Source organism: Ahaetulla prasina, chromosome 2 (genome assembly GCF_028640845.1).
Source record: "Ahaetulla prasina isolate Xishuangbanna chromosome 2, ASM2864084v1, whole genome shotgun sequence".
NCBI classification, from domain to species: domain Eukaryota; kingdom Metazoa; phylum Chordata; class Lepidosauria; order Squamata; family Colubridae; genus Ahaetulla; species Ahaetulla prasina.
Genome location: NC_080540.1, coordinates 45,307,336 through 45,321,713, shown reverse-complemented (window position 1 = coordinate 45,321,713; position 14,378 = coordinate 45,307,336). Strand labels below are relative to the sequence as shown.

The following is a 14,378-nucleotide window of genomic DNA, read 5'->3' as shown; positions in this document are numbered from 1 at the left end:
GACTAGGAGAGGGGAGCACTTTCTGCATTCTTTAAAAATGTTCATTTCTGGAGGGGCAAGAAAGTTGTCACAGCTTTGAAAGCACATCTGGTAGAATTATCAATATGTGTTTTCCTCCTCCCCTCTCCAATTATTCTGCTAAAATGCAAGCAGTTATGAATAGCATAATAGCGTAGCAAAGTTGATGTGGACAATGTTTACAAAACTTTGCTAAAACATTTTCTCCCAAACTTAATTGGTTACTATATAACACTGCCGTTTTGTTCTTTTCTTATAGCAGCATTGGAATTGGAAGTAGCAATAGAAAGCTTTTTCCCTTGCTTTAATCATGGCTTCAATTCTAAATGAAATCTAGAATTGGTTTCTTGGTTAATACAGTTCTTTTTCCTTCCATCAAGCAATGGAAAACAGAGGATAGGATTTTGGGACAATGACATCCTTGTGTTTTCTTTTCTGAACTTACTAGATCATAAAAGCAGTCTCCTAGGACTGGATGTTTTTGTCTTTTTTTTTTCTACTTTTTTCTTCTGGGAGAGGTAAGTATGCAATAAATTATAGTGAGCAGAAAGCAGAGTTTCTCTGCAGACTGGATTTTGATCATACACAATATCAGACATTTAGAGATTGAGATATAAACATGTTTAGCTTATATGAAAAAGAATCTTGGTGAAATCAGTGGTATTTACATATAATTAAACTTGAGGTATAAATGATACATTGCTCTTTGAAGTCTAAGTTAGTAATATTTTCCAAAGACTACTTTGTTGTACAATTTTACAAGTTAATAGGAATTTCTAAGAGTCTGTAGTATTTACTAGTTGTTTTTAGCTCTCTTCCCTTTTCATTCAAAGCAGTGACAGGAAAATATGTGACCCTTCAGCTTATAGAATATTTCTGAGTATTAATGTAACTTGACTGACAGTTCCATTATTAACATGCAAACAATGTGGCTCAGACTGCTAATGCAGTCTGTTATTAATAGCAGCTGCCTGCAGTTACTGCAGGTTCTAGTCCCACCAGGCCCAAGGTTGACTCAGCCTTCCATCCTTTATAAGGTAGGTAAAATGAGGACCCAGACTGTTGGGGGCAATAAGTTGACTTTGTATATAAAATATACAAATAGAATGAAGACTATTGCTAACATAGTGTAAGCCACCCTGAGTCTTCGGAGAAGGGCGGGATATACAGTAAATGTAAATAAAAAAAAAGAAAAAGAAAAAGAAGTATCATAGAACCTTGGAGCTCTTTTAGTCCAACCCGCTACCCAGGACAGGTGTCTTTGTGACATCCCAGACAAATGGTTGTCCAATCTTTTTTTGAAAAACCTCCAACATTCAGGGAGGCAAGCTTTTCCATTGATTAATTGTTCTCACTTCAGGAAATTCTTCCTTATTTCCAGGTCTCCCTTTGACAAGTTTCCACACATTGCTTCTTGTCCTTCCTTCAGGTGCAGTGGAGAATAAATCAATGCCCACTGATCATCCAACTGCAAATCCATCTGGTGGTGATACTGTCTATGTCACATTGTCCTATCTTACCAAGAAGTAGGCTGTGGTCTATTTTGTCAAATGTTTTACTGAGTTCAAGTATATTATATCCACGGCATTTCCCTGATCCACTCTTTTAGTCACTTTATCAAAGAAGACAATAAGATTTGTCTGGCAAGATCTGTTTTTAATACACCCATGCTGTAGTCACCCAAATCCAGTAATCACCTTGTTCCTTTCTAGGTGCTTACAAACCTGCTGTTTGATCATATTTTCCAGGATTTTTCCAGGTATTGATGTCAAGCTAATGTTGAAAATGTTGGATAACCATCTGACTGAGATGGTGTAGGGTTTCCTGCCTGGGCAGGGGGTTGGACTAGAAGGCCTCCAAGGTCCCTTCCAACTCTGATGTTATGTTATGTTATGTTATGTTAATTGGTCTGTAGTTTCCTGGATCCACTTTTTTTAAAGCTTTATGAATATTGGAACCACATCAGCCCTTTTCCAGTCCTCTAGCAATTCTCCAGGAGCTCTGAAAGATGTCATTCTGTGGTTCTGTGGATCACATTAGCCAGCTCCTCCAATACCCTGGGATGTAAACCATCTAGTCCCAGAGATTTGAACACATCAAAAACAGATATTCCAAGTGTGGCCTTACCAAGGCATTATAAATACCACTTTATAATGCACTTGGAATATTGCATTCAGTTTTGGTCGCCATGATATTTATTTATTTATTTATTTATTTTATTTTATTTTTATACCGCCCTTCTCCCGAAGGACTCAGGGCGGTGTACAGGCATAATAAAACCGACAATATAATATACAAGTTTAAAAATACAATTTAAAAAACTTATTTAAATTAGCCCAATGATTAAAATTTACCATACTAAAACCCCGTTTAAAATTAATAAATTTAACATTAAAATCCCAATTTAAGCCAGCCCCGCGCGGATAAAAAGATGGGTCTTGAGTTCGCGACGAAATGTCCGAAGGTCAGGTATTTGGCGTAAACTCGGGGGAAGCTCGTTCCAGAGTGTGGGAGCCCCCACAGAGAAGGCCCTTCCCCTGGGGGCTGCCAGCTGACATTGTTTGGCGGACGGCACCCTGAGAAGTCCCTCTCTATGGGAGCGTACGGGTCTGTGGGAGGCGTGTGGTAACAGCAGGCGGTCCCGTAAGTACCCAGGTCCTAAGCCATGGAGCGCTTTAAAGGTCATAACCAACACCTTAAAGTGCACCCGGAAGGCCACAGGCAGCCAGTGCAGGCTGCGCAGGAGCGGTGTTACATGGGAGCTACGCGTAGCTCCCTCTATAACCCGCGCAGCTGCATTCTGGACTAACTGAAGCCTCCGAGCGCACTTCAAGGGGAGCCCCATGTAGAGAGCATTACAGTAATCCAAGCGAGAGGTAACGAGCGCATGAGTGACTGTGCATAAGGCATCCCGATCAAGGGGATTAAAAAGATGTGGAGACTCTAGAAAGAGTGCAGAGAAGAGCAACAAAGATGATTAGGGGACTGGAGGCTAAAACATATGAAGAACGGTTGCAGGAACTGGGTATGTCTAGTTTAATGAAAAGAAGGACTAGGGGAGACATGATAGCAGTGTTCCAATATCTCAGGGGTTGCCACAAAGAAGAGGGAGTCAAACTGTTCTCCAAAGCACCTGAGGGTAGAACAAGAAGCAATGGGTGGAAACTGATCAAAGAAAGAAGCAACTTAGAACTAAGGAGAAATTTCCTGACAGTTAGACCAATTAATAAGTGGAATAACTTGCCTGCAGAAGTTGTGAATGCTCCAACACTGGAAACTTTTAAGAAAATGTTGAATAACCATTTGTCTGAAATGGTGTAGGGTTTCCTGCCTGGGCAGAGGGTTGGACTAGAAGACCTCCAAGGTCCCTTCCAATTCTGTTATTATGAATTATGAAATAGGTTGTCTTGTCAATCCCTCACCTATTTTGACCTGAATTTTTGTTCTGTCTCCCACAGTGCTGCTTTTGATAGATTGGGCTATTTTTTTCCCTTTTGTGTAAAGACAGGTGCAAAGAAGGAATTAAGCTGTTCTGCTTTCTCTGTGCTGCCCATCATCTGTTTGCCATTTTCTCCCATTCGTGTGCCATTTCCTTGATTTTCTTTTTGTTCCTTTTGTATTGAAAGATAACTTTTGTTGTTATTATTTTGAACTCTTAGTTCATTCTGAGCCTTAGCCTTCCTGACTGTCTTTGCAGATTCAGGCTATTTGCTGATATTCTGCTCTAGTTTTATGTCCCTCTTTCCATTTTTTTACTTTATCCCCCAATTTGTCACAGAGCTCTTTGTGCAGCCATACTGGTCTCATCTGGAGTCTCTTGTTTTTCCTTTTCAGTGGTATTGTTTTTGTTTGGACCTTTATTATCTCATTTTCAAAGTATCCCAAGCATCCTATATCGTTTTTCCCATTAAGATTTCCACCCATGGAACCCTTCTTTATTCTCTCTTACTTTGTTGAAGTCGGGTCTCTTAAAGTCTAAACCATCTGTGTCACATTATCACAGAATAATTGTAATTTATGGCATTAAGTGATTATGAAAGCTTGGAAAATGTTTGATTAAACTCTATGCAGAATCATAACTACTTCTTTTTTTTTAACTATTTCCCTATGTGGTTACATGCATACTGTAGACACTATGGGTTTGATAAGTGTGAGTTTGAAATTTAACTAATGGGTTTGAAATGGATGTAATCATTTCAGCTAATAATTTGAGTCAGGCTAAAATTAGAATATCTAGATTGAAATGTTTTGTGGGAACCATATTCACAAAGAAGGTATGTGAGAATGTGATGGTCAGAAGCTAATAGTAAAGATCCATGAATTATTATGCACACATTTCACATACTCATATATTTTTATAGTGTACTCAAGCGCTTATCATTTTGATGACTGAAGATCTGGAACTAGTATGTATATCTCCAGTCTGCTTTCATTAGATTAACTGCCTAAAGGAATCAAGCCTTAAATTCCAGACAGTTCTCTTATTTCTCTTGTGGCTAAATCATAAACAGGAAGATTGATTTTGTAATACGTAACTAGGATATATATTGCCAAACATTCAAGCAACTGAAACTGAAAAGTAACCCTATCAAAATGGATGTAAGCATTCTTCCCAATTTCAATAAACTTTTTGACAAGACTTACTCCGTTATTTCTATAATGAACAATAGATTTTAAAAATTACTATCATTTTAATCTCTGGGCTCTTCTGTGGCACACCTTAGTTTTTCAAGAGGAATTGTGGTATAAAGGTGAAAACCTTGATTTAGAATGGCTTTGGGAACAGAAAAAGAACTGTTACTTGTGCCTCTGTAAAATATATTAATTTCAAGCCACTTACATACTAGCTAATATTTTTACAGAATGTTAAAGGTGGAGCAAAAATTTTACCTTGACATCTACATTTTTCTGATTTGTTAATTCTCTGGACCATTTTGAAAGCAAATGTATGCACCTTTGAAATCATAGCAGATGCAAGCAACCAGGTATATTAAATTGGAATCTTTGTTTCCTATTTTGAAAACTGCTAGGGATATTAAATTATTAACCAGTAAGTTGTAATTTGATCCTCAATCATAGAAGTTGATGTTTTGGTACAATTCAAATCTGAAATTAGGAAGATATGTGGCTATAGAAATATTTAAATCAGTTGATTTTTAATGGTGGTTTTAAATATTTTGAGAGATTGTTCCTTTAGTTTAACATGCTTTTAAAATATACTTAGCAATATATACAGCTGAAAAACATATGAGCTAACCAGTATGCTTTAGCAACTTGGAGGCACCTTTATATCCATTCTATTAAGAAATGCCTTGCTTCGATGGAACCAACAATTCAATTTTCAATTTTTATTGAGTTAATGTTAGTTACATTGTATCTATTTTGATTTTATGGAAGCTTCAAAATTACAAGTTTATATCATCTTCACATATATAGCTTGATTTCATTTTTATTATTCTACAATATACACTGCTTGATATAGTAGTGGGGGAGACACCGTTGTTACATTTTCCTGTATTACTTTTTTTTTTTTTTTGTTTACATTTATACCCCGCCCTTCTCCGAAGACTCAGGGCGGCTTACAGTGTATAAGGCAATAGTCTCATTCTATTTGTATATTTTTACAAAGTCAACTTATTGCCCCCCCAACAACCTGGGTCCTCATTTTACCTACCTTATAAAGGATGGAAGGCTGAGTCAACCTTGGGCCGGGCTCGAACCTGCAGTAATTGCAGGCTACTGTGTTCTTAATAACAGGCTTTACCAGCGTGAGCTAAACCGGCCCTTGAATAACCATTTGTCTGAAATGGTGTAGGGTTTCCTGCCTGGGCAGAGGGTTGGACTAGATGGACTAAAACTTGATGGGAGATTAAAAGAAACTTAAAATCCTCCTGTTTCCCCAAGAAATACAATATTGACCCTTCATAGGATCTTTCATAGCATAGTAATAATACCTCTGAGTAGAGTGCATTTTGAACTCTGCTCTCGAAGGTCTAGGTCTCAAGTAGAAATTGTTTCCATCCCTGATATTTGATCTTTTATCCAGTGGAATTGCAAACACTTAGAGCTGAATCCACATGCATGAAAGGGTGCTTTTTCCTCCAGTGCTATGTCTCCCCATTTCAATAGTGATAAAGGATGTAAGGCCAGCAAATGACCTTCCTATATTTAGGAACAGGATCAGCAGTGGACCAGACGTGATCAATTTGCAGAATTTCATAGTCAGTTTGTTATTGTATATGTACTTGCTCTTTTCATAATTAAACAAATGGTACATATTTTAGATAAAGCAATTTTCTCTAACCATTGTTTTCTGTCAGGCAAAAAAAATTGTATTCATTACATCTAGAAAAGTCTGCATACAAACAATTACAAAATATTTTGTAAATCAAGGGAGAGGGAACTGTCACTGAAGCTGATTAGAGTCAAGCAGCACTTCATTAAATAAGTACAGTATATATGTATATATGACATATTTTCCCCCAAGGCATTGTTTTCTCATCAGAAAATAGCACAATAGACAAAGATGAGAATTGTGTGGACAAAACAGTTCAGGTTTACTTAAAATGACTGATGATGTGAATATTGTATGTTGATGGGGCATAAGAGTGTGTAATCATTATCTCCAAGTTTGATTTCAAAGGATTGGCATGTTTTGGTAACCATTATATGGAAAAGGGAATTCTTTCTTCAGAATAAGTATTCTAATTTTGGTCCTTTGTCCTTTACTCTGATGTCATGTTTATAACACACTTTTGAACTGCCACATTCCTCCCTACAAATTTATTAATAATTAGATTGTAATAAATCTCAGTAAAATGCTTGAGGAAAAAGAGAGAGATAACAACATAGCATCATGAATATTTATGGAAGATATGGACTGTATGCACTACATTCCTAGAACTATGTTCCTTTTTATCTCAGAAGGTAAGCTGTATTTGCAACTGCATTAACCAGCACCATCAAAGGCTTCTAACTGTAATTAATATCCCAGTATTTGCCTTTGTATTTTCTTTATGCTAAATACTTGTAGTCATGAATATGAAGATACCTGCTTCTGTAAATGACACATGCAAAATCAGTAAGTCCTTAAAAAAGAACACTAAAATTTTGTCTTAGAACAAAAAAAAAATCCAAGGAAATAAAAATTAGTGACTGTTTCATTTTTTAAACTTGTAGAAATCTAATCTTCAGACAAGTCCTAGTAGTTTCTCAAATCATTTTTATGAAACAAAATTTGTCCCACACTTGCCAATGTTAAATTGATTTTCCTTGCTTCTTTCCAGGGTGAAGAGACAAAGACATTGAATCTTTTTCTTCACCGTGATTCAGGATCTCTTGGATTTAATATAATTGGTGGTCGTCCGTGTATGGTATGTTGATAGTGAACTTATATTTCTTATGAATATTTGATGCAAAATATGTGTTTCGAAAAAATAATGAATATATAAAACTATAAAACTAAACATAGGAAAAAGGCCAATTGAAGATCAAGCCTGATTCAACATAACAAAGTATATTTAGTTCTCACTTAGTGACCACAATGGGACTCCTTTGTCATTCTCGAAGCAGTTGCTAGGTGAAACTTTGAATGTGTTTATGATCTTACTTCAGCTTTTCTTTGCTTTCCAGACCTGAAAAAGTCAAAAAGTTACTTTTTCATAAATTCTGTAACTGCAAACATCCCTGTAAGAGGCATTCACTAAAAAAGGTGTAGGATTTATTCCAAAGAAACATGTGATGTGTAATGCAACTTGTATATTTTGCCCTGAAAAATAGTATCCCCGTGCATATACAAGTAGACTTCAACTTAGAACCATTTGTTTAAAGACAGTTCAAAGTTACAAAAACACTGAAAAAAGTAACATTACCGTTTTTCACACTTACGACCATTGTAGCATCCCCATGGCCATGTGATCAAAATTTGGATGCTTGGCAAGTGTCTCATATTTGTGGTGGTTGCGGTGTCCTAGGGTCATATAATCCACCTTTTGCGACCTTCTGACATGCAAAATCAGTGGAGAAGCCAGATTCATTTAACAACTGTGTTACTAACTTTATTGCAGTGATTCACTTAACAACTGTGTCAAGAAAGTTTGTAAAATGGGGCAAAAGCCACTTAACAACTGTCTTGCTTAGCTACAGATATATTGGGCTGAATTATGGTGGAAGTTGAGGACTACCTATATTTCACTGGAAAAAAAATTGGTGTTCTCTAAATGTCTCTCTCTCAGTTCAACTTACTTGTTGAGAGAAAAAATAGAGAAGAGAGTGCTATGTATATATTGCTTTTTTTGCTTCTAGAGAAGAGACTAATAAATAAATGAATTCTTTGGAACAGTATCTCCTAACCTGATTTTATCCATATGCTGAGCTTCCCATGCCCATTGAAAATTCTGGGAGTTGAAGTCCTTTACATCTGGAAAACAGCAAGTTGGCAAAGACTGCTGTATGACTTGAACAGTTTCTTCAGAAGCTTGCTTAAAAAGTGGACTCTTGAATAAAAGCAAAAACAACAGATACAGCTGTGGAAGGCTTTAAAGATACTTCACCTGGATTGATTGAAAACCTCTCCAGTGCTCTTCATTGAGATTTTGAGTATATTTTCCTACCATTGACCTCACCCCATTCCTAAGAGGACTGTAAGGGGTGTGCATAAGTGCACAAAAGTGCCTACCATTCCTGTCCTATTGTTTCCTTTCATTATATGTTCCTGTATATAATGATGTGACAAAATTAAAAAAAAAAAACTTAAAGCAGCCAAGCAGAGCAAAGTGACTTATCCTAATATGTCAGCTAGAAACACTGAGATGTCTCACTTTTTTTGAGTGGAGGCATTGCCTTTTATTGTATTGTTCTTTCAGTCTTAGTCAATGCACCTCCTTAAAGTGACATTGCTTTGCTCAAGCATAATGACTAATAAATCTCATGGGCCTTTAGAAGCAATAAAAATATTTCCATTGCTGTTTGTGTATCTATATCTATATCTCTACATCTCTATCTCTATCTATCTATCTATCTATCTATCTATCTATCTATCTATCTATCTATCTATCTATCTATCTAAATGTATAGTCTTTTTCTTATTATAATAAGCTTATATACTGTACAAAATTGTAAAGCAGTTGGACCTGCTATTTGTTACATGCCAAATTTCCAATAAGATATTCATAAGAAACAATTTTAGGACATCTGGATGATTAGTTTTAATAATTTATTTTTCTGCTTAAGAAAACTATTGATTAGGTGACACTTGATAATTTTTGCTTGTAATTATAATTGTTTTGAATATCAGCAAAATGTTTACATTTATGGGCTGCTATATTTTAACAAACTTTGCAGACTCCATATTGTCTGACAATATGTTTAAATATAGAGATGCTTTTGCTTATAACAACCCAAATTTGTTAAGGAATTTGATAAAAATATTTCCACATTTCCTGTCAAGAATTCACGTACAGGATTATATCCTGAACTGTAAATATTTTTATTGAGTTATCATTAAATTTATATGCCATCCAGTTCCCTATTCAAAGTGTTCCTGGACATCTTACAATACAATATGTTATTAGAATATTTGTTACCTGTTTAAATTTCTGTTTTTCAACTAAGTGAAAGTATAGCTGGACAGTGAGATGGGTGGCATATATATTTAATAAATAACTAAATGAAAAATATCAATATAGCTTGTACAAACACTTTACAATATTTTTGTATTCTTGATGCTCTCTGAGCTTGGTTGTTTCCTTGCAGATATTTCATTACCAAACTGGTAAGATCATCAGTTGAGCACTGATTATGTTACCTAGTTTGTTAATAAAATGTCTGCAAGAACATAAACCAGCTACTGTAAAAGTAATGTGTCTAAGCAAATTCCAGCTGGTCAGCAACAAATAAAATGTTTCCAAATAAAAAGTAATATTCATTTGCCAACATCACTGAAACAAATGCACCCTGTTAAAAGGCAATGTCTTCTATTAATTAGTACAGTGAGTTAACTGAGGATAGTATTATCATTTCCTCCCCTCATATTACAATGATACATATTGGAAAATCTCTTAACAATTAGCAAAAAGTTTACAGATCAATCTTGAAAGTAGAACTTTTTTAAAATATAAAACCTTCATTTAGTTTTAACTTACTCATGTAAAAAGTTTTTTCTTTATGAATGGGTATTTTAGCTAGATTGCAGATTCTTCTCTTCAAATTCATCTGTTATATGTGTAGATGTGGGCAGGGTCAGAGGCTTCTTGGGAACTAGCCTCTTGTATTTCTTCTTCTGGTGCTTATCAGGAGCATCCAATGTAGCTACTCCAAACTAGAAACCAATTGTTGCTGCCTTTAACATTTACCTAGAGAAGGTCTAGGTAAGACGTTCTAAGTCCTAAGAGGGACATGATGGCTCAGTGGCTAAGATGCTGAGATTGTCAATCGAAAGGTCGGCAGTTCAGCCATTTGAATCTCTATTGCCATGTAATGGGATGAGCTTCTGTTACTTGTCCCAGCTTCTGCCAACCTAGCAAAATAGAAAAATAGGGAGTACCTTTGGTGGGAAGGTAATAGTATTCCATGTATCTTTGGCGTTCAGTCATGCACATGACTACAGAGATGTCTTCGGACAGCGCTGGCTCTTTGGTTTTGAAATGGAGATGAGCACCGCCCCCTAGAGTTGGGAATGACTAGCATACATTCGCGAGGGGAACCTTTACCTTTACCTCTAGAGAAGGTCTGCATTCCCATGGTGCAGACCACAATGTCCTGTAGCATCCACATGGCATTCCAAGTTTCAACAGTGAACATTTGCTATGACTTCTGTTTCCTTCACTCGTAAGTGCTGTTTTCATTCTTTTTCTTTTCTTTGCTTAAAGGACAATCAAGATGGCCCAACCAGCGAAGGAATCTTTGTCTCTAAAATAGCTGACAGTGGGCCTGCTGCCAAGGAAGGAGGACTCCAGATTCATGACCAGATTATTGAAGTAAGAACACTTGGTCTAATCTATTTTCAACTGGCATAGCTATATATCCTCATTCTGTGGTATAAAGTATAGCATGCATTTCCAATCCAACAGAGTAGTGACATGAGTGGCAGAAGGTGGAAGAGAAGGCAGCTGAAACATGCTTGACTGTTTCAATGTTGACCTTCTGGGCTTTAGGTAGAGTTGTTATCTAATTATAGAAAGCAGATTATGGAAGGTATGTGCTTGTCCTGATATTTTGAAGAGCGAGCTTCTACTTGGTATGCTGCAGCTATTTCTTCTGAAGCTGATGGAGACATGCAAATGGTTTAGTTAAAACCATATGTGAGGCAAATATTTGTTGTGAAAACTGTGACTTTATTTAGCTTGGTTTCTAAGACTTTTTTTTCAAGAAGACTAAAATGTTCAAACAGTTGATAAAGGACAGATGCCTCTCTTGAGTATGGGAACACATTTTGGTGAGCTTCCCTAAGAAATCCCTTAAAGAGTTACTGGATGCCCGTTTTCAACTTTTTTCCCATTTCCCTAATGTCTTGATTGCTTGAAAAAAAAGTTTTTATTGTTATTTCTTAAGATGGTGTTAAAGCACTTTTTATTTTTTAAAGGAGAAACTTAAATTTATGGAACAAGAAGCAATTAATTGCAAATCGTGTTCCATTGTTGATTTTCTCAGCGTCTCAATTTTTAAAATTGTTTTAAAGATGGAAGCATTACTGGACTATTGTTCTTTTCTTTTTTTAAAAAAGAAAAGGCAAAAAGGACTTTTGCTTTTGGGCCAAAGATAGCACTGGAACAGCCAGTCTTTTCAAGTCCTGGAATTCCTTTGCTCTTATGTTTTAAAATGTGCAATAAGCAGCTGTAATGGATTTTCTATTGTCAGAAAGCAATATATAGACTTTCTCTTTCCTGCATACATAAAATAAATGTATTTATTTATGTACTAACTTTTGTTAAAGATAGAACCGGTTATGCTTGGAAAAGGCTGTTTAAAGATGCAATGGAGGCTGAAAAAGAGAAAGCAGATTATAAAATAATGTCTGATTTAAAGATATAAGAAGGCTGACCGGAAGAGAAAGAAGGAATATTCATGCAGTTTTTCTCCACTAACTTTTATAAATTTTATAACGACTTCAACTTCTCTTCCTAAAAACTGGACCTCATGGTTTTGGTTTTCTGAAAGAATGACATGTTTAGATCTAAAGGGATAAATACACTTCAGGTGCTGCACAGCCATGGTTGCTGACTTATTAGCAGCAACTTAAGCAGCCATGCCCTTCCTCAAACCTGCATTTTGGTCACATGGTCTCAAGGAAAAGAAAACACTCAATTTGATTTCCGGAGGCCTTGCATAGGTGACAGCAAGATATACCCACATGTAACTACCAGGGATAAGTGTTTTTTTCCAGTGAAACCGGTCTATCAGGGCAACCTGGTCTACCCAACTATGGGAAGGAGCATACCACTTTCGCCTTTCAGCTCCAGTCCAGGCAGGCAACCTTTCTGCCAGCAAAGGCTCCTGGATTAGGGCTGAAAGGCGGAAGCAGTATGCTCCTTCCCATAGTTGGGTAGACCAGGTTGCCCTGATAGACAGGTTTCACTGGAAAAAAAATTAATCTCTACCCTAGTATAGCTGACAAAGCGAGGAGAGCCCATGGCTTAGAGGTTAATACATCTACCTAATATGCAAGTAGCCGAGGTTTGAATCCCAGAAAGTTTATAGCTAGCTGATGAGAGCTAAATAGCTTGAAATAGATTTGTACTAGTCTTCCTTTATTTCTTTGTCGGTAAAATATAAATTCTACCAGGGACAAGGGACAGCTCCTTATAGGTGCCAAGAGGTACAGGATATATGTCCATGCCAGATTTGAAACAAGTTTGCCTGTTTGAATTTCAACCTTGTTCATTTTTAATTTAACTTACTAAATAATATGTAAACAAATAATGTCATCTAAGATACTTTGTCATAACTTAAAATAGGATGGAAAGACAGTATTGTGGCAATTAGAAGTGGTTGCTATGATTTTTCCCATTTTTATAACTAATAATGAAAAATAAATTAAATGAAGCAATATACTTTGTATATTATATCTTTCTGAGTGGATATGTGTGTGTATGTGTGTCAGTTCTAATCTAGTTATATCTAGTCAGATTAAAATTGAAATATAAATAGAGTTTTACTGTGGTCCTAATAAAATTTTTGTCTAGTGGGAAGAATTAATCCTTTCTCTGCCATAATTCAGATTAGAATCCTTCTGTTACTTTCACACTAAAAATATATAAAATAAGGCACATCCTATATGTACCATATGGTGAATACTGATGATCTCTTTATGAAGTTATAAGATTTAACTTCCTCCAATGAGGTTTAATACATGAATCCAAAGTAGGAATAGTGTTAAGTTCGGGAAGTAACGAGGCTGGAGACCAGGGTAGTGACAACAGCTCTTTAATATATGGTGAACCCAGCAACCTGGCTGGGGAAAAACAACCCTTTATATACTGTTTAACCGGCGGCTTCAACCAATCAGCAACGTGCTGGTTTCCCGCCTAAATATTTAAAGATACATAACAAATAGCACGTCCAGACAGTTGGATTAGTTGCTTTATAACTACAGAATAACTTTGCTAGAATAAGTGGGAGAGATCAGATATTGTAACAGTTATCTTTAATTTTGTTGGTGTCTCCAGCCTGCAGAAATCTTGACATTTAAAAGGCTCTGGATGCCTGTGCAAGTTACCTTCTGGAATTGTGATAGTCTTAGTATGATGAAGAAGCCTATGGTGGTTGAACGTTTGAACTGTATTTTATCTCTTTAATGTCCAAACACATTAACGTTATCTGGACTCCCAAATACAATCCAATCTTAATGTCTGAGAGGCAAAGATAGGTTTCAGAGGTGACCTTGTTCTGGTAGAAAGAATGTGAAACAGATAAGGAATGGTGTCACACTATAGTTATTAATCAGTAGATACAGGTCTCTTCCACTGAGGAATTAAAATGTATTATTTTATAATTATTGATAAGGGCATCAGTGATTACCGTAACTGTAAAAGGTGGAGAGCATTCTGTATTGTAGAAGAGTAAGGATTGCTATCTTTTAAATATTGGCATTATAATTGGGCCACAACTTTGTGGCAGTTCGTTTAGGTTTTATTGAACACATGGAGATTATGAATGCTGATATGGGATGATAATAAACTTTGCTGCTGTCTGTGGAATTTACACTGCCCTTTACTAAAAAATAAAGAAGGGTTAGGGTTTCAAACCAGAGAAGATGAAGTAAGAGAAGATAGTTCATGTGCTGGCTTATTCATGCTCTGAAAGAGTTGTTAAAAACAACATACTATAGGAAAATTTCAAAGGGAACCTACATCAACTGTTGG

The 14,378-nt window shown here is 36.1% G+C and overlaps 1 protein-coding gene across 1 annotated transcript in view; it reads left to right on the top strand.

Annotated features, from left to right (window-relative positions):
* PDZRN3 (PDZ domain containing ring finger 3) overlaps positions 1 to 14,378 on the top strand; it is a 244,143-nt gene that overhangs the window by 13,201 nt on the left and 216,564 nt on the right. Inside the window, exons 2-3 of the mRNA XM_058167061.1 lie at positions 7,305 to 7,391; positions 10,887 to 10,994. Coding sequence (XP_058023044.1) covers positions 7,305 to 7,391; positions 10,887 to 10,994 — 195 coding nt within the window. The remainder of the gene's footprint in view (positions 1 to 7,304; positions 7,392 to 10,886; positions 10,995 to 14,378) is intronic.